General features: G+C 39.3%; 1 protein-coding gene across 1 annotated transcript in view; it reads left to right on the plus strand.

Annotated features, from left to right (window-relative positions):
- LOC136438922 (centrosomal protein of 192 kDa-like) overlaps positions 1-19,947 on the plus strand; it is a 51,878-nt gene extending 31,931 nt beyond the window's left edge. Inside the window, exons 37-42 of the mRNA XM_066433955.1 lie at positions 169-228; positions 711-773; positions 1,686-1,783; positions 3,142-3,274; positions 3,866-3,924; positions 13,042-19,947. Coding sequence (XP_066290052.1) covers positions 169-228; positions 711-773; positions 1,686-1,783; positions 3,142-3,274; positions 3,866-3,924; positions 13,042-13,174 — 546 coding nt within the window. The 3' untranslated portion in view covers positions 13,175-19,947. The remainder of the gene's footprint in view (positions 1-168; positions 229-710; positions 774-1,685; positions 1,784-3,141; positions 3,275-3,865; positions 3,925-13,041) is intronic.
- The last annotated feature ends 156 nt before the right edge of the window (positions 19,948-20,103 follow it).

A 20,103-nucleotide genomic window follows, 5' to 3' on the forward strand; every position in this document is an offset into this window, starting at 1 on the left:
TTTTGGGCTGCGAAGAGATTCAATGAATAAACCAGTCATATAGATTCTTAATGCTTGTGTCAGTGGGAAAAACTATCTAAGGGACCACCAAAAAGTGGTCACAATGACAAGGTGGACCTTATGTAGAGGTGGTCACTTGTAAAGGTTTGTGTCTATTTTCTTTTGCAGATTCCTGTGACCTTCATTCCAAGGGAGGTCGGCAGCTACTCACAGTTCTGGGACCTTCAGGTACTACCTTCCTTCAGGGTGATGACATCAGTAGGGAAAATGAATGACCTACATGTATTCTAGCATTATTCTATCAGAAATGTATGGAAATATAAATAACAAGATGAAGTGGTAAAGTGGAAGTAGATACATTTTGTGGATCTTTTTTACAAACAATAACGTTTCATAGAGCTTGGATTTACCTCTTCAATAAGTATGTTTACCATTGCTTTTAGTAACTTGTAGCGATTTATGGAAGGTAGAAAGTTGTTTCATAGTTTTTGAGTCATCAAAGTGAACTACGCAAAGCATACCCAAAAACAGATGACATTTAATCAATTATTATTTAGCCTGTTATAAGCAGTGGCTGTTATCTTTCAAAAAAAGAAGTTGCATTGCTTTGCTTAAAGACTGCAGGCGCAATTCCTCATGATTATGATTTTTACGTCGAGTCAATTTTTGCCTCGGGGATGTGGACTGTTATCTTTGCTACCCCTAAACAGACAGAGCTGAGAGGGATGTCTGGAGGTCCTGCACACACGACTAGGATCCAACTGATAGCCCAGGTAACTTTGAAATAATCACTTAAAAGTTCATCTGTGTTGGTAGAAGTCAATCTGAATGGAGTTTAAACTGTAAACGGCAACACAATAAATTGGACTAAATTTTCGACTGTAGCTGATCAGTCGAAAATTTAGTCCAATTTTAACTTTTAAATAACTTTTATGATTCACTTGAAAGTTCATCTGTGTTGGTAGAAGTCATTCTGAATCAAGGTTGAACTGCAATTGCCAACACGAAAATTGGACTTACCCAAATTTTCAACTGATCGGCTCCAGTCCTTGTCAAGGAATGAGCAATCCACTGCCTCTGTGACGTCATGTTACGCAGATAGAACATGAGACACGGTAAGAAAATTTGGGTTAGTCCAATTTTTGTGTTGGCACTTGCAGTTTAACTTTGATTCAGAGTACATTTGTGATTATTTTCAGTATGTGACACCAATACTGCTTGATACATCAATCAATTATCTGTGGGCAGCAAGTGCTGATCTGCTGATGCATGGCAGCTTTAGACATCTCTGGCTATTACAAAGGGCTTGTTGTATAGATGGTATAAATGTTAACATTGCAAGATGAAATGTCATGCCATCACAAGATTCTATTGCTTGTAGTCTTCAGCAACATTTACTGTAAATGCAGAAATGGTCACGATTTTCGGTTGTCGTGGTTAACTCTTTGCCGCGAATTTAAAATCACCGCAAAAAGCCGTTCCATTGTGTGACTGTAGCACCACTACTGTTTCGAACGTGAACCCAAAACCGCCATTTTCTCCCTACCGCGAAATTAAATCCCCACAAACATTTCAATCTGCTTTAACAGTATTTCATTTTGTGTAATGGGATAAATCTGAATACCACCCTTGAGTCTTGTCCACATCTCAACATATAGACTTACACCAGTCATACGTTCCAACAGGGTAAGGAAAGCGTTGACTCGGCAGATGATAGTCTTCCCAGGAACCAGCAAAGGTCCAGGAAGATCTCTGGAAACAACCTTTCTACCACTACTGCAAGGTATACAATTACATAATTGTACTTCTTGTGCTTTTCTTGCAACAGACTACATGTGTAGAAGTGTTGGAAAAGTTTTTTATCAGCATATTGCGCAACATTCGATCTTTTCCTTACCTATCTACCACCACTGCAAGGTATACAATTATATGAATTTACTGCTTTTGCTTCTCTGTGTGCTTCAAAGACTCCATGTGCATTGATTGTGGAAAAAGTTTACTGATATCATATTGAACAGAAGGTGGTCTTTTCCTTACTTAGGCCACGGTAAGTAAATGTTTTGGATGCCATCCTCAGCAAACTCCAAATCTAATGCGAAAGTACGAAGAAAACAAAATGAGCCAAAAAAAGCAAGATGCTTACATTTTGGAAAAAAGGTGGAAGGTGAAGGTGGAAATACTTAGTGAATTACCTTTCTTCCGACACAGTCAAGCTTCCCAGGAAATCGATTCAGACTTTGTGTCTGGAGGCGGTACAGTTCTAGTGGATAGCTTCTCATGGGCAGCGTGATAGATTGGCTAATCTCGCTTTGTCTGTTCCGCTCCCGGGTAATTAGATTCGGGCTGCCTGCGAGTATTAGAAGTCCTGCCCAGAAGACACTGTTATCTGCATGGTTCAGTCACCCATATTGGCACCTACATTAGGTTCATCATGAGGTCTAAGGCTTGGTCTGGATTTGCACATTAAGCAGCAGACAAAATCAAAAAGTCTGGCTGGGCCAGTATGGGTGTGCTGTACATTTTCTCAAAAGTTAGTTAGGTAAAGTCCTTCTCACATCATACATGGTGTATACTTTAGGCAGTGCCTATCTCTGTTCCTAGAGCCCTTTGGCCACATAGCCATGCAGGCACTACAGCAGGGGCTAGTCCACTGGTAGTGGTCTATGTTCATTTCGGACTCTTTCCCATATGCAGAGTGATAAGCAGAGAAAGCAATGTGACTCTACCATTTTTGCCTAACTAGTACATTGCCTTGAAGTATTCCCCTAAAAATTGAATACGGTCAAACATTATCTAATATATCTTTGTAATTATTTGTAGTTTATTCTATTCTATTCTTTTAAAGGGTGCTTCTGCTATAACTGAAACGACACTCAATTTGCTCCCTACCATGAAATGATGTTACAGTTTTGTCATAAGTTTTGTCTTATTTCATTTGTTATACTTATGATTTTACTGCTTTGTAGTCTGGTCACCATTGAAAATCAATTTGTCAAAATTGAATGGGCCACCCAGCTGTCTGAAAATTCAATAAAAAGAAATGAAAAAAATCCACAGGAATCTTTCCCCATTTACTGTACATGTAGTATATAGAATCTTGGTTTGAAAATAATTGGAAATTTTGATCTGCACCTCGACCAGGACCGGTGGATCTGACAATGCAAAGACTGGCCTGGTGGTCCCATGTGACAGATATGTGTTCCCCGTCACCGTGGTGGACCAGTCAAGTACGGAGAAAGTGCTCATCAAGAACGACAGTGCTACCCCTGTCTCTGTAAGTAACCTAATAGTTATTGTCTTCACATCATTGAGTAGACAGAAAATAGTTTCATCTGTCCTCCTATGGAAACCAAGAGGCTGAGTACATTGCAGAAGTTTGACTTTTTCCAACACTTTAGTTAAAGATACCAGTTGTAATGCTTGTGGGCTAGGTGGAGTGAAATATGTACTAGCTTGGTCCTGGCTGATATAGGTCTATAGATGATGATGATGATGTTGTTAGTCTAGAATACATTCTGTACGGACATCTGTAACCTTGTTGGATTTGTAGGATTCTCTTCCATTTTTAGTCCTGTTTGGCCCAGGCATTGAAGGTTACAATAAATCAGGTTTTGTTTGTGCATTTTGAGCTATCATGTAAAAGTCAGATGAAGATGAAACTTGGTAAAGACATGTCTTTTTCTTTTGATAAGATCTTTATATTCATCATGATTAGATGCATTATTGAATTTTTCTTTTTTTGGTTGTCAAATATAATAAAAAGGAAAATCTTTTTGTTGATATGTACAATTGTCCTGCTTACTTTGCAACAAGGGTTTGGAAACTTCAAGATTTACTTTTTATACCATTTTCTTTACCCTTGCAGGTGAAGTTTGTGAGCCCACGGTCTCCGTTCAAAGTCAACCACCACAAGTACACACTGAAGTAGGTACCCATTTCCATCTACATTTTACTTATTGTACACTAATATGATACTTCAGTTGAAATTGTTCAAACTGAAAGGGGTGAGTTATAAGCAATGTCATTATACTGGTACATTTATGTACATAATGTATATGAACATGTCCAAGTTTCTTGAAACTTTAAAACTTTATTGATGATAATACTGCATGGCAGACTGGACAGTTTTATTTGGGTATGTATTTACAAGTCAGCTCGCATTAAAAACGATATCATAATTATATACATAATTCAGGGTATATACAGCAGAGTGTTGTGTTGAGTTTGTTTGTTTCTGTTGTTCTGGCCAGATATGCCAGTCCCTGAAGTTAGACTCCATCAGTGACCATCTTCTTTAGAATAGCAAGGGACGTCAACATTGCAACTTCCTCCAGACCCTATGTTTCATTCATTAAGTAGACCGTACAGTCTGACCTCAACTAGAGACCATCTCTGTATAAGGACCCTTTGATTGTTTTTCCCAGTGACCCAAGCATCAAGAATCTTGTCTATATATTGCCCACCTATGGGGATTGAAAGCTCTGAGCCAAATAATGTATTAACATACCTCTCCTTTTGTATACCTGTGACTCATCTATTAATTTTAGTATCAACCTTGAATTCTGCTTTGTAATCCAAACTCAGATTTGGAAAACCCGAAATGAGCAAAATATCTGGTCTCATCATGAAATCAGGTCATATCATCCCAGATAACTTGACTGATTGCATATTTGAGCTCAAAGAATGTTGAATTGTGCAGTTGTGCTGTTCATCAGCCAAATGCACCACATTTGCTCAGTTACAAGTATGTCAGTGCTCTACAATCATGCGTGATGAAGCTCTCTAGAAAGCCATTATAGTTTCAGACATGTAAATTGCTACTGAAACAGTTCTGATAGGTTTGACATACAAACGTCCTCATCAATCCAACCCAACCAAGTACCCAATTCTCCCGTCTGACATACCGTCTAAAGCCTCTGGTTAAGAGATACTGTAGATGCATGTAAGTCTGTGGTAGTTTGATCATGATGTTTGCGGTTTTCACGGTAACCTCTTCACCGCAAAAATGCTTGTTCTGTCTTTTACCTCCCTAGCTACCATGTTGTTCCAACCATGAACTAAAAACCACTCCAAATGCTCCATTTTATCCCTACTTTGTAAATTCAATCACTGCTAACTTCAATGCCTTTGCAGTAGACAGTTCCTATGGATACCATTACGTTGTGTCTGAGAAACATACATTTGTAGATAGGGACACCCGCAACCTTTTGCTGTCTAGAGCAGATAACATGGCAATGTACACAGTCCCCAGCCGCCGCAGTCAGTCCAGAAAAGGGGATTCGATTTCCATCTCTCTGTAAAATAAACCATCCTCCGAGTAACTCTTATCGTTTTATGGTAGATCAGAAAGAGAGTCTCCTCGGCTATCTGGTTTGATGTACTCGGGAGCCAGACATTTATGTGTCTAGACGCTGCTCCCTTAGATGAACAATCCTTTCCTAGCAGACTAATTACGAGGTGGGCCGAGATATAAAGGTCTGGAGGAATCCCTCAGACTGAGGGTGATAACGTGGCAAATGTTACATTGCGAATTCGGTTTGTTGCGAATGATCAATTTGTTGCAAGTTATGAGTTTGTTGGGATTTTGAATGTACATAGAGCACATTTGGGTGGGTAGTTTCTAAAGAAAACACGTAGCTATAATATAATTGTTATCAAACTTATCAGAGAATAAGATACAAGGATTGGTGGAATCCCTCACATGATAACATGGCAAATGTTACATTCATGCAAGTTATCAGTTTGTTGCGATCAATTGATGTGTATGAAATACATAAAGCACATTTGGGCAGTTTCTAAAGAAAGTAGCTAGCATTGTTCTTTAACTTTTCAAAGTCCTGCCAGAGAAAGAACTGCTGCTAGAAATGAAACTGGTAAATGAAATATGAATTCTTACGGAAGGAATGGTGGGATTTTACCATTTCTAGGATGTCCACCTTTTATGAGGAATTTCTGCAACCTTCTTTATTGCCAAGACCCCTATTCACATACTTTCTATTTCTGGAATAATCCTTTTTTCATCATGAAAGAAGTTGTTTTGTGATTCTGTTTTGTGAATGAGAGTAGTGCTGAACACTAATACAGTGAAACCAGTATAAGTGACCACCTCTACATAAGGACCATCTGGCCAATGTGACCACTTTTTTGGGGGTCCCTCAATAGATAATCTTTACCATTGACACAAGCATTAGAAATCCTGTCTATAGTGCAAGATTCTATGGGCCCCCTGCATGGTTTTCTTGGGCAGTTTTGTCTGTACATGGAATTGAATATTCTGATCATGTTTCGTGAGTTTTGCACTTTTGGAGGGCAGACGTCTCATTTTTATGTGTTTCCCTGGTTTCTGTACCTCTGCCAACTCGTAACATCTGATATACGAGCATGTTTTCATGTCCGCCGAGCTGAGATGATAAAAAGAGATGGGCCGGTCCATTATTGCTTTTTCCAAGGGGGTCAAAGTGGATATTTAAAAAAAAATGATTATCAGTTGGCAAAATCAAATCAATCAAACTTTGCTGTGTAAAATTTTAACGGGTGCAATGTATGGCAAGTTTTTGAGCAGTACTTAACATCATGACTAATATCAACGCCTTTGCTTGTAATATTACCAAATAATTCTCAGTACTATAAGAAGTTTGGACTAAACACTGCACTGTTCTATCTGAGTGATTCAATCTACATGTATATACTAGTAGAACATGAAAATTTGTATCAGAAATGATGTTCGATATAATATTATAGAGGACTTTCTTACACCGAGTGTGCATTGGCTACATATGTTGAAACCATGTTGCATGGCTTTCTGTGTTAGCATGAAGTCTGTTGTCACCAATACAAATTGAGTTTGCTATGGACAAAGTTTTGTGTCCTCGCATTTTGAAAATGTGTTTTAAATCCAAACATAGATGTTTTAATACCATATAACCTTAAAATTGCTTCCCATTTGGTGTTTTTTTAATCAAAACTAGTAGATGATCGCACTATGTATACGTTAGATTGTTAATCTTGAAATGTCTGCATGGTTTAATTTCGCGGCGACCTCTCCACTGCAAATTCATGTCAACCAAACGATGCTTTTCCAGTGTTTTACTAACTGCTGTACTACAGAACTATTTCAACAACGAAATTTAAAAAACGTGAAAACCTACTTTTTGCTTCTTCTGCTGAATTCATAAATTTTACAGTAGCTGTCGATCCTTCCTAACTCTTGGCATGTCCGGCAATCTTTCTAACCGTTGGATATTTGATGACTGTCTGGCGAAGATGCCCTAACAGCCTGTACTGAATACTAATTAACATGTCTGTCTGGAAGACCTAGAAGAATACCACCATCAGCAGACTTCATTTGCAGGGCTCAAAATGTCATTTGTGGGAATAGGTACTGTAAATGCATTTAAGTTTACGTGGTTTTTATTTCGCCGTAGGGAGAAAATGGAGTGTTCGCCGTAGTTTTAAGTTTGCGTTTGAAACAATAGTAACGCTACAGTCATAGGTGGGCAAAATGTATCGGGGTTGTTTTAAGTTCGCGCTGAATAGTACTCTGGTGCACCTACTACTAGTAACCAAAAAATTCAGAAACAAATTTGGGTGCACATAAACATGAAATACCGGTAAAGTAAATTGTCAGCAAAATGTGGTTACAAACTTGACTGCCTCTCTCCAGAGCTTGAATCTGAAATTCTATACTTACAACAAAGGTGTTATTATTTTTTTCTGACACTTGAATGTCAAGAATATGCTGTATACTAGTTTGCAATTATACTGTATGTTGACAAATATCTCGGTGCACCGGTTCACCCACAGTAAAAAAAAAAACAACTACAGTTTTGGGTGCACAAAACTTTCAAAAGTGCACAATGTCATGCATCCAGTATTTCCAGCCCTGCAATACAGAGCAGACCCAGACAGACACACTTCAGATCAATACTGCTGGTAACGGGGCAGTAATCGGGTAATGAATGATTTGGTCCGGACCATGTAATACTGTAAATCATAAAATATTTGCAACAGCTTTGTTTTCGCCGTGCCTTTTCACTGCGAAATCACGACACCGCAAATTTGAATGTGTTCTTGTGTTACAATATCATTTCAACTGCAAGGTTAAGTTGAAACACAGCAAAAACCGCCTTTCTACTCCTACTGCAAAACAATTTACCCCCTGCGAAAATAAAGAATTTTACAGTCTCCAGCTCTAAGGGCCTTTTAAGGGCTGAAACGTCTGAACATGACCTTGTTCATTGTCCTAGTTTTTGGACGTCTGTCTATTGATCGGGTATTGGACAATTCATCTTCCATTACACCCAGAAAAGAAGTCAAACCCTTCAAATAGCTTTAATAGAAATATATTTAGAATAGCTGTTATCTTAACTTTAATTTATCTATGTCCTTCATTCTTCTTTATAATTGTTTTGCTCTGCTTACAAGTACTCCTTGAGCACAAATTTGCAATAAAGTAATTATCATTATATCGTATTAAAGGTGGCACCATGTATAGATTTTATTCACAGACACAAATCTATAAGTATGACTTGTAATGTCTGGGAGGAAATATCAACCAGAAGGGGCCTCTGACTGAGATGACGACAGTACCGGAATAGTTTATTCAGACGTACTGTCCTTGACCTAGTTTTGACAAGGTTACTAGCGGACATGTCATGTTCAAGGGTATTGAGTGATTGCCAGCGCTGATGCCATTAGTAGAGTGTACGTGCCTGTGGAATGCTGATGCAGGGAGGAAGGCTCCGTCTGCTGGTGGGATCTGAGTGATAAAGAAGTTTGTTGGAATCTCTGTCATTAATGAGATGATATTCTTAAGGTATTGTATATGTCTGAAAATGATGAAAACCAATAAAGTTACAGTCAAAACTGCCAAAAAAGACTACTCTGACCAATAAAATATGGACAGGTGGACTCTTAGTGCTTGCGTCCATGGGAAAACTTATCTAAGGGACACCAAAATGTGGTCACATTGGCCAGGTGATCCTTGTGTATGTATGTAGAGGTGGACACTTGTACAGGTTTGACTGTATTTTTTGTGTGTAACTGTTTGAATATTCTGACGACGAAAACTCTAACGTTTTATACTGAATGCCTTTAAGTGAAATTTTGATAACATAAAAAGATCCACAAATTTCACTCCCAATGACTTTTTGAGGGGAAAAGAAGATGGTCACCATCAGTATAGATAAATATGTCAAGTTCTTATAAATTTAGCATGCAATTTTTTCATCGTCCACTAGGAGTCTCTGTGATAGTTGACAACGCCAAGTTATTGGAAAAACTCTATTTTGGACTAGAGTGACTTTGCCTAATAGCTAGGTATTTTTGAGCATGTTATTTTAGAAGGTCTCATTTTTGCACAGGGGTGGTTTTGGAACAGTCCATTTATGCATGGGGAAGGAAATGGAGTGAAATAGTTGGGCATTATTGGGCAGAAGTTATTTTGGAACATTCCATATTTGCACAGGGGTGATTTTGGAAGAATCCATTTTTGCATGGGGAGGGAGATTGAGTGAAAAATGCTGTATTTGCTTGCAAATGAGGCCTTTCTAACTCTAGTGACACGTTTCCTGAACTGTGTCATAAGCTAGATTTTGTCTTGTCTGTACCTTTTCCATTTCAGGATTCTCATTAAAGAATTTTCCTTTTATTTCTGAATCAGCTTAATGTTGACATTAACATTAAGATTGTGTGGGTGTCTGAGTTGCATACGTTATTTGATGTATAGTCAAAGCTGTAAACCTCTACATAAGGACCACCTGGCCAATGTGACCACTTTTTGGTGGTCCAATTGATAATTTTCCCCACTGACACAAGCATCAGAATCCTGTCTATAGTGACCACAGATTTTATCAGTCCCCAAAGTGGTCTTGAATGAATGAAAACATAAAACCTGGCAGTCTTGTGGCTGAACTATGTTTTAGTTCCAGCAACTTTCAAATTACTCATACATTAAGATACATTTCAAGTTCACACGAAACATCAAATATTCCGTCATTATCATAAGACGCAGACATGAGAATTTGCGCTTGATCAAGGTACAGTTGACACATTGCATCTTAGGCAGGGTTGAGTGTATTATGGCTACGATGTCAAGTTGACATTCAGGAGGCTTGCCTCCCCAGACGGTCGGTAATGTATTGGTCTCGCTCACCGGCTTTGATCCGTTTGAAATTGGGCCTGGAAAACTTGTCTGTCTGCAGCCAGCCACCCTGCGCACAGGGAGGGAGTTTGATGAATTATTTAGCACAATCCTTCCGTTTCATTCCAAAGATGACAGTGATTCCCTAAGGCCTGGGAAGAAAGGTTTTGTATCCAGTTACCTGACTGACCCTGGCAAAAACCTGCTGACCCTTAAGCCTTTTGAGGGAAGGTCGACCCCTGGGAAGGGACATAAAAACATAAAATTTTCAATCGGAAATTTGTCTGATGAAATTCAAAACAGACTTCCTGTATTTCACACTCTGTTTACAGATTTTAAAAGGCTTTGAACAATTGATGCAAGAATGCGAGGAAACATTGTACTTCTTTGTTTGGTTGATTAATATCCTTGAATCTGCTTGTACAATGTATATCTGTATAATCAGATTCAATATGATGTTGACAATATCAGTGTCCTCATGCATTTCAGTTTTATGCTGTTAAAGTGTACTTGTTGAATCACTTCAGGCAAAATTTAGAAAACAGTACCTAATCATTCAGTACCTTCCCAAATGTTGTTAGGACCAAAATCGGAAACACAACATTCGTTTTCCTCGGCCTAACGAGAGGAAAGTGTCGGCTGCCGGGGTTGAGGGTTTTTTCCTGGCGCTTCACAGCTGGGCTTCGCATAACGACTCCGTCTGTTTCTACAAGATAAGAGGAGGAAAATTTGCACCAGCGCAGTTTCAGGAAGGAGGTACAAAGGCTAACTCTGAAGTTGCCAAAACCAATAAAGCTAGAAGCCTGATGGCTGCTCTGTTAGTAACAACTTCTCTACTGTCCTACCAGAAGAAGCATCAGGAGATAAACAGCAATTTTTAGCTTCGCCAAGAAGTTTATGTTTTTGGCGTCTGTTTGTTTGTTTGTAAACAGCATGGCTCAAGAGGTTGTGGATGGATCTTTATGATATTTAGCATGTTAGTAAGCACTTTGTAAACTTTTTTTCAATAACAACCCTTGCGGTGACTTGGAATGGACTCTAGTGAGACATTGTTATATGACAGGTGAACCAGAAAAAAGTATGCTGTGTCAACCTTAGTTTCTTACTTGCTGACTGTACTGCTTGACAATGAGAATTAGGCTACAACAGTCAAAGCTGGTTGGGCAACCACCTGGCGCAGGCAACCACCGTCACAGGCCATATTAAAGCAGTCCTGTCCATTTTAACATAGTTAACCCCACCCTATCCTCAGCAACCACCTGTCCTCAGCAACCATTTTTCCTCAGTCCCTTGAGTGATCGCTGAATCCAGGTTTGACTAGTAGGAACTCAAGTTTAGCAGATCAGGCAACCGGTACCAATGTAGGTTAACCATCAGCCTTGTAAGCTAGCTGTTTGGCAACAGATTTGTATTTTGGTTATGGGTTAGGCAGCAGGGAGAAGATTGAAAATGCCAGATGTTGGCAGGGTTTGTGATATCTTATATAATGCTGTCCAAGAACATTACCCTGCAGGTGTGATTATATGAGAATAATTGTACATGTGTTGTGCTCCAGTTTGGCCTTACTAAGGCGTTGTGCAGTGTCAGTGGGTCTTGTCTCATATACGATTGGTGACATTCATGTCTCAAATACTTAGCTGTTTAGAAGGCATCGGCAGGGTTTGTGATATCTTATGGAATGTTGTCCAAGAGCAATATCCTGCAGGTGTGATTATATGAGATGGTAATTGTACATGTGTTGTGCTACAGTTTGGCCTCACTAAGGTGCCATGTAGTGTCAGCGGGTCTTGTCTTATATACGATTAATACGACACTTCTGTCTCAAATACTTAGCTATTCAGAAGACAGTGGCAGGGTTTGTGATATCTTATGTAATGCTGTCCAAGAGAATAATCCTGCAGGTGTGATTATATGAGATCATGGTAATTGTACATGTAATATGCTACAGTTTGGCCTCACTCAGGTGCCATTCAGTGTCAGTGGGTCTTATCTTATATACGATTAATACGGCACTTGTGTCCCAAATACTTAGCTGTTCAGAAGACATTGGCAGGGTTTGTGATGTCTTATGTAATGCTGACCAAGAGAATAATCCTGCAGGTGCGATGTGAGATCTTGTTGGCTGGTAATTCTGTTGTGCTCCAGTTTGGCCTCACTAAGGCGTCGTGCAGTGTCGGTGGGTCTTGTCGTCTTATAAACGATTGGTGACATTTAAGTCCCATGAACTTACTGTTACTTAGATTGAAAACACTGGCAGTAGCTATAGGAGCAGAAGTTGGCTACTGATCTTGGCTCTGATAAACATTGTTGTCCCACTTCAGGTCATTTTGATGTACAAAAATGCAATTTTGCAGCAACAGTTGTTATTACAAGTTATACAGAAAAAGCTACATCATGGAGATTGTTAATGAACACAAATTCCTTTTTTGGGAGTAGGTGCACTCGGGTGCAGCTAACCTGAAAATTTAGGAGCACAGAAAAAACATTGGAGTGCATAACATAGATAAAGTAGAATGTCAGTAAACCTACATGTAGTTGTAAACCTCTGTCACTGTCTCTCTTCAGAGCTTGAATCTGAAGTTTTATTTCTAACTTCCAAGTTGGTTTTAAGTTTGCGGTTAAACCTGCCATGCAGTGTTTTACTGTTAAACTTTAACTCAAAGGGGAAACGTTTGCAGTGGTTTTAAGATCCACGGTTTAAAGGTCACCGCAAAAACTGCGAACAAAAAACCACCGCAAACATTTCCCCCTAGCCTATACAGTATTTCAAGCCCAGGTGAATGAAGGCTGAAACCCTGTAACCAATAGACCACAATTTACGAGGCTTTCCGGATGTGTAGAATGTAAATACAAGTTTAACTGCGTTTGATTAAGCTAATGCCTTTATCCTTGACTTGCAGGGGCAAGTACTACGTCCAGCTTCCCGTCTACTTCAAACCGACCCAGCCGGGGAAGTACGAGTCCATGCTGGTCATCCAGAGTGACCTGAAGGGGAGCTTTGCGGTCCAGCTGGTGGGAGAGGCCACAAGGTGACCACACAACAGCAACAACTCGGGACAGATTCCTACCTAACCCCACAACGAATACAAAATACAAACAGTCACAAGGTGACCACGCATCAGCCACAAGTTCGGACAGATTCCTCAAGTATTACATTTATAGAATTTTAAAAATTCAGGAATTATGTGAATGATATACTGTAAATGCAGAAGTGTTCTCAGTTGTTTTATTATTTTGCGGTAAGCTCTTCGCCACAAACAACTTTGAAACTTTTTGCCTTGTCTACTATTGTGTCAAATGCAAACTTAAAATTACCGCAAACATTCCATTTTCTCCCACGAAATTAAAACCATATGAACTTAAATGCATTTACAGTATTATCATCCTGACAATCCAAAACTTGTGAATGCAGATTTGATATGACAACACTTTTCCTTGAGAGCTGTACAACATACATACTAGTCAAACTTGGAAAACATATGTTGCTGATTTTCTTCAACGTAAATTTGTCAGATAAATCCTCCTTCACAGAGTGACAATGACACTATACTTGTTCAGCAATGGTTTTCCTTAGCCAACATAGTACATGAAGCCAGAAGGTGACCACATAACAGCCACAACCCATAATCAATACAAAATACAAACGGCTACCTTAGCAAGCTGAAAGTTATCAAACCAGACAATTGTGAATAATGTGATATTGTGTCCTACAGGAGTAACCTTCTTCCTGTTACCTAACCCCATAACCAATACAAAATGGGTGCCAAACGACTACCTTGGCAGGTTGAAGGTTGATTGGAGAAGACAATGATTATTGTGAATTGTAATGTGATATTGTTATGTACATTATCATTGTTGCTGCTTCCACCTAAGAATATATTAGGAATGCTATGAGACTTAGTCTGTATGGTCAAAATGTTGCAACAAAATAAGCAAAAAAATATATATGTGTATAATCAATGTACTTTTGTTTGTTAAGCAGTTATCTCACAATCCAAGACTTGTGAACTCAAATAAATCATGACAATAGTTTTCCAGTTTCAGAGGTGTATTTCACAATCAGTTGACCTTGAAAAACATACGGCTGATTTTCTTTGATGCCTATTTTGTCAGTCTGGAGAAATCCCCACCGAATGACAACAACAATGACAACATACATGTCCTCCCCTCTTAGCCCACATGGTACATCCCTTGTGGGGTCATGTAAGGCCAGGGTCAAGTCCTCAGTTGCCAGGAAAGTGTCGGGGCCATCTGCTCGTAAAGAAGAAGAACGGCTTTCAGGAGAATAGTTGACCGTCTCTGGGCGGGAAAGATAAAGGTTGAGACGGCTTTAGCTTTAACCTTCTTGCTGAGACAGTTCACTTTAAACACCAACCTCCCTCCGTCTGTCTGTGCAGGGATTCTTAAGTCTTGTCCTTAAACTCGGTTCAAGGGTACGTCGTACTGATGGGATGTGGTGATAAGGTATTTACGACGTTGTCGTAGTTTGAGACTATCTATAGCTGCTATGGATTCCAAAGCCCTATTAGCGACTGAACAACACATGTGTGATGCCTACTTCTGATGCACAGCTAGCTCATAGCTTCATCAATGTCATGTTCTGTGAAAGTGGCTATACCTTACCCTCCACTGTTGCATGTTCCAGCTATAAACTAAGAAGTTACATAAGACATAATGGATTTACAGTAAACTATAGATGCAGAGATATAAAGCTTTATAAAGCTGTACTACGCAACAGTGAAAGACAATTGACAACTTATAGTTTATATATAGCATATGATTACTTACGCCTGAGGCTGACATTACATACAGATGTTGGAACCTTGTTTTATACATAGTACAAACGTACATGTACACACTTCTGGAGCGGGGCTAAATTAGTTCCAGCCTGGGTGAAACAAGGTCATGGTCAAGTGGAACACCATGTGCCTCCTAATCCCCTGTAACTGTCAGGACCAGTTATTTATTCGCTAGTGCGTTATGTGGGATTAAGTCCTAACGATGAAGCAGGCTAGTGTGTGTTCGCGCCCAAAACAAGGTGTATGGGAGGATGCCAAAAGCACTTTGCTTCCTGCCACTGGTCATATTTAGTTAATATTTAGTTAATAACGGGAGATGTAGACATTCCTCTTCGGCACAAATTGGAGCGATATTTCTTTCATTCAAAAGTGTCGAAGGGAAATTGACTAGCCTTCATTGCGATTCCGCCCTGCCTGTGCGATGTTGATCGGGTTGATTGGCGTGTCTTGGATGTTCGCTTTGGTGCTGTCTCTGATTTTAGACCAAGACAAGTTGTCAATAGAAGTCAGAAATGTCACTTGTTCAAGCTAGACCCTGACTTGAGCCTGGTGTATTTCAGAAGTTGTCAGCCCCTGTCACGGTGTCAGAATGTATACGTGTAGGGAAAAGCTTCAGGATCTGTAGTGGTTAACCGCAGTGCGACCAAACTGTTCCTCAGTGTAAAACTCTAGCTTTGACTGGTACAGAAAAAAGCCATTCTGTTCATCCAAACAATTGGAGAAAGTCGGCACCTCAAACCAAAAACTTGCTTCTATAGCTCAAAAGGGTTCTACTCTAGCGTATCATCTGTCAGAGCAAATGGAATGATTCCCATTCCGCATCAGTCAAAACACTTTGAAAACAAAAATATAAAATCCAAAGATTCTTGCTGTTTAGTCAAAGAATTGAGAATTTGATGATGAAGATGATGAGCACCTCACCGAATGAGCTCAAAAAATTATGGTTCACTCCAACTCTAGCATAGCATCAGCTATTAGAACAATCCCATTGTCCGCCTCAGTCAAAACACAGATGAAAAAAATAAGAAAATATAAAATAAAAATTTGAGCAGTGCTCATCTGCTCTCTCATTGGTTCAACTGTTCATTTGATTGACAGCCGAGTATTGTGTAGAACCCGATGTAGACTCTGGCCCGCTTTACATACTCATGTTTGCGTTGACTTTGAGTCTACTCAGCGGCTCCAAGTCAACTCAGAAAACCGTGCGTGTGTAAATCGGGCCTCTGACAACCCTTCGTCACCACCACCTGGATACTTAAGTGTTCTGGCAGCCACAGGGGCCCGAGACAGACTTCCCTTGCATGCGCAATTTGTGGTGGCGTATCCTTGATCCCAAGACCACAAGGAATTGCAAAAATCCACTTCAATTTGTCGCCGGAATATTTGTGGTCTCCCCACACAATGTGACAGACGGCTACCCTCTAGTTTTTGTGGTAAACTTTGACAGTTACTTACTAAGGACAAATGTTATGGCACATGTAGTTGATATGGCGATTTTGTGGTATTCCTTGCTTCCTTCATGCCTTTTTGTTATGAATACTATATGTATCAGCAAGGAGGTTATCAGGCACCTCTCACCTTGGTCATATACTGTGACTTCTGCAATCAGCTAAATTGTACAGTAAAAGGGAAAAGTTGCTAATTTCAGGACAGGTACATGTATTTATTATAAAATGATAAGCATACTACGTATATTATTGTGAAATAAAGTAATGAAAACTGCCGCCTTGTCAAACATGCAAAAATTTAGCTCTCTTTTAGTCTATATGATTTATAGAACTAGAGGAGTGTGTCATGCAGGCCTTGAATTGTCCAATATCGGAAAAGTCCAGGAATTTAATGCCAGAATTTACATCGTATGCAAACCCAGACATGTTGAAGTCCCACATGTAACAGTTGGATTAGCTCATGACGCTAGAATCAATAATGTTTCTACAGTACACGTCTGGCTTTGTTGCAACTTTTGGCACAAGTATTAGGTTAACTGTACAATAGTCTAATGACATTAGATCGATGAAAACAAGTTCTGATTGTTGTTGTTTTCTCTAGAATTCGACAAGATGTTGACTTGTCCAGAATTAGACAAACTGTTGACTTGTCCTGTAACTGTAAGATCATTAAAAAAAATGTTGCCTGCCTCAGCTCTAAATACCAGCTCAACAAAGTCAAAGATATTAGTTATTATTAGATGGAAACAAATTCTGATTCTTCTCTCCTCCAGAAGTAGACAAAATATTGACATGACATTCAAAAATTGTGTCAGACTCAACTCTAAGTCTGAATACCAGTTTAAAGTCAAAGATATTACTTATAATGAAAACAAATAATATTTTTTCCTCCAGAAGTAGGTAAAATGTTGTCCAGCAACTGTAAGATCACTCCAAGAATTGTGTCAGCCTCAGCTCTAAATATCAGCTCAACAATGTCAAAGTTATGACTTTTAAGATCACTCAAAAATTGTGTCAGCCTCAGCTCTTACTGTCCCAGCTCAGCAAAATGCCAACCGTTCCGGACAGACTTTAATTGGGAAACAAATCATGTGCTGTCTGGGCCTCCCATTTGGTAGTTGATAAGTGCAAGTATGTGTGGCATGTGGCGTCGTTAGTACACTTAGACTGTGAAAGATGTGGTTTACGTGTGTGTCCTCCAAGTACACGTTCCAGGAGCATTCTGTTTAGACTGTCGAGTGAGCTATCGTCTCTTCCCATCTCGTATGTGCACGCAATGCTTATATATAAGAAACAGAGATATCCATGCAAAGCTACCACCTTTTTGAAAATCTTTACCGCAAAGCTGAAAATTTTTTTAGAAGTGGTTCACACAAAACCATCTTTATCATTTCTTCCCATCTTGTATGTGCATGCAAAGCTTATACATAAGAAATGGGGATATCAAAATCCTACCACCTTTCTGAAAGTCCGTAAAGCTGAAAAGTGGTTCACACAAAACCATTTTTCAGAGGACAGCGTTCGGAGTTGCATTCAAGAAGCAATGTTTACTGTAAGAAACAGAGATAACCAAGCCACCATCTTTTGGAAAATCTTTACCGTAAAGCTGAAAAGAAGTGTAAAAGTTGCTCACACAAAACCTTCCCAACGTGCAGAAAGTTGTTTTCCAGAAGCCATGACTTAAATTGATGTCAGCCATGTCCACAACATGCTTACATACAATGTCATATTGATGACAGCAGGGCGAAGAAACTAGGACGTTTATCCAATAAAAGTGCAACACACAAGACGCTGTGCAACATTACATTAAATGCTTGAGATGGAAGACTGTAAAAAAAAGCTTTCAAGTCATTATTATTGATACTACAAACAACATTTCTCTTCAACATCTTATTCTGAAGTCTTTGAGGTTTATTCTTGCAAGAATTTTCCCTCTAGTTTATCATCTAGTAATGTACTAGCATGTACATGCCATTTGCATCATCAGATATTGAAGCATATACATGTGTATCAAATTAATACATACAAGCACCTGTAACCTGTCAGAATTATGAGAGTTGATGTTACCCAGTATATAAGTGTATAAGTGACAGTGGGAGCAAGCAGAAGTAAGTCTATATCCTGTGTATATATCATAATGTAAATAGCAATTGAAAAGCTATGTAGATTTTGATAAAAATATTGTGTGCGTCAGTCAGAGCATCGAATTTGTCTTTAGAAAAATGACAAGCACAGAAAACTGTCATGCAATGACACAGTGTCCTCTGCTTCGGTCCTTTTTCTATAGATTCAGAGTCTAAATACTGTTCCAGTGCCTATGGGCATAGCGCAGCAGTTTTCATGCCATGGGTACTGTAAAACTAAAAGGGGAAATGTTCGCAGTGTTTTGAATTTAAACCGCAGCGAAGGCTTTAGTTCCATCTCTTGCCCGCCTACCACCTTGTTTCAACCACAAACTTAAAACTGCAACGAAAACCCCTTGCTCTCTCTTAAAAATCAAAACCCTGCAAACAGTTCCCCTCTTACAGTAACTGTAGCCCCTTCCGTCTGCCGTACACTAACCAGCAGAGTAATCCTGCAGACTAGAATGTGAAATGTAGAGGACCTGGCAGCAGAGCGCAGCTCTGTCGCGACTTGGGGACAACCCAAGGAATGTGACACCGTCAGAGCGGGTCAGCCAAGCTTGTCGCTGTGATTTCATAACATGTAAATGGCAGGCATCTGTCTGTGGTAGACTGCAGGAGGCAGCATGGTAGTCATCACTGATGTAAGATTCCGCAAAATGACACACATGCACGCAGGCAATCTGGGGAATGGGTACAGTCTTTGTACAAATGCTAATCTTAAATCTTGTTGCAAGCTTCAGTTTTTGTTAACTGAGTGCCTCATTACATGATAATTATAAAGACTCTTGCAAGTCAGCATTTAAAGATAATCAAGCCAGCAGTCAGACAGGGTTGTGAGTGGAGGCAATGTGGTAGTCATCACTGATGTACAGCTCCACAACAAGACACACACGCACCCAAGCTAGGGAATGGTCACAATCTTTGTACAAATGCTAATCTCAAAACTTGTCGCAAGCACCAATTTTTGTTAACTTAATGCGTCATAATGGTGTCATAATTGTAAAGACTCTGTAATTCAGCATTTAAAGATTAACAAGTTAGAGTGAAGGCAGCGTGGTAGTCATCACTGATGTACAGTTCCACAACAAGACATGCACGCAATCTGAGGAATGGTCACAGTCTTTGTACATACGCTTCTTTAAACTTGTTACGATTGTTGTTAACTCATGCTTTATTGCAAAATGTCATTATTGTAAAGACCTATGTCTGCACTATAGAATGCAAAGCTATACAGCAGTAACTTGTTACAAAATGCAATATTCTTAGGGTTGAGTTTCAATATCTTTAGTCAGTACTTTGTTGGGTCCATGACAAACTGTTGTTGCTAGTTGAGTGACGTAATATATATAATATGATGTACCAGTGCCTGATTTATTTAGTGCTAAGAGTGTTAGATTGCTTTGAAAAGAAATAAAGGTTTGTATTTTTACAAATATCTTGTGTTTTTTCATGTGAACAGTGTTCTTTTCTTGGAATATATTAGTTGGCATTATGTTTGTGTACCTTTAAGAAATCATAGCTGTAGCTTTTTCTTTTAAGTTTTTGAAAGAAATACTAGAAAGAACATGTAATGTCAGGTGATATCCTCA

Source organism: Branchiostoma lanceolatum, chromosome 7 (assembly GCF_035083965.1).
Source record: "Branchiostoma lanceolatum isolate klBraLanc5 chromosome 7, klBraLanc5.hap2, whole genome shotgun sequence".
In the NCBI taxonomy this organism is placed as follows: domain Eukaryota; kingdom Metazoa; phylum Chordata; class Leptocardii; order Amphioxiformes; family Branchiostomatidae; genus Branchiostoma; species Branchiostoma lanceolatum.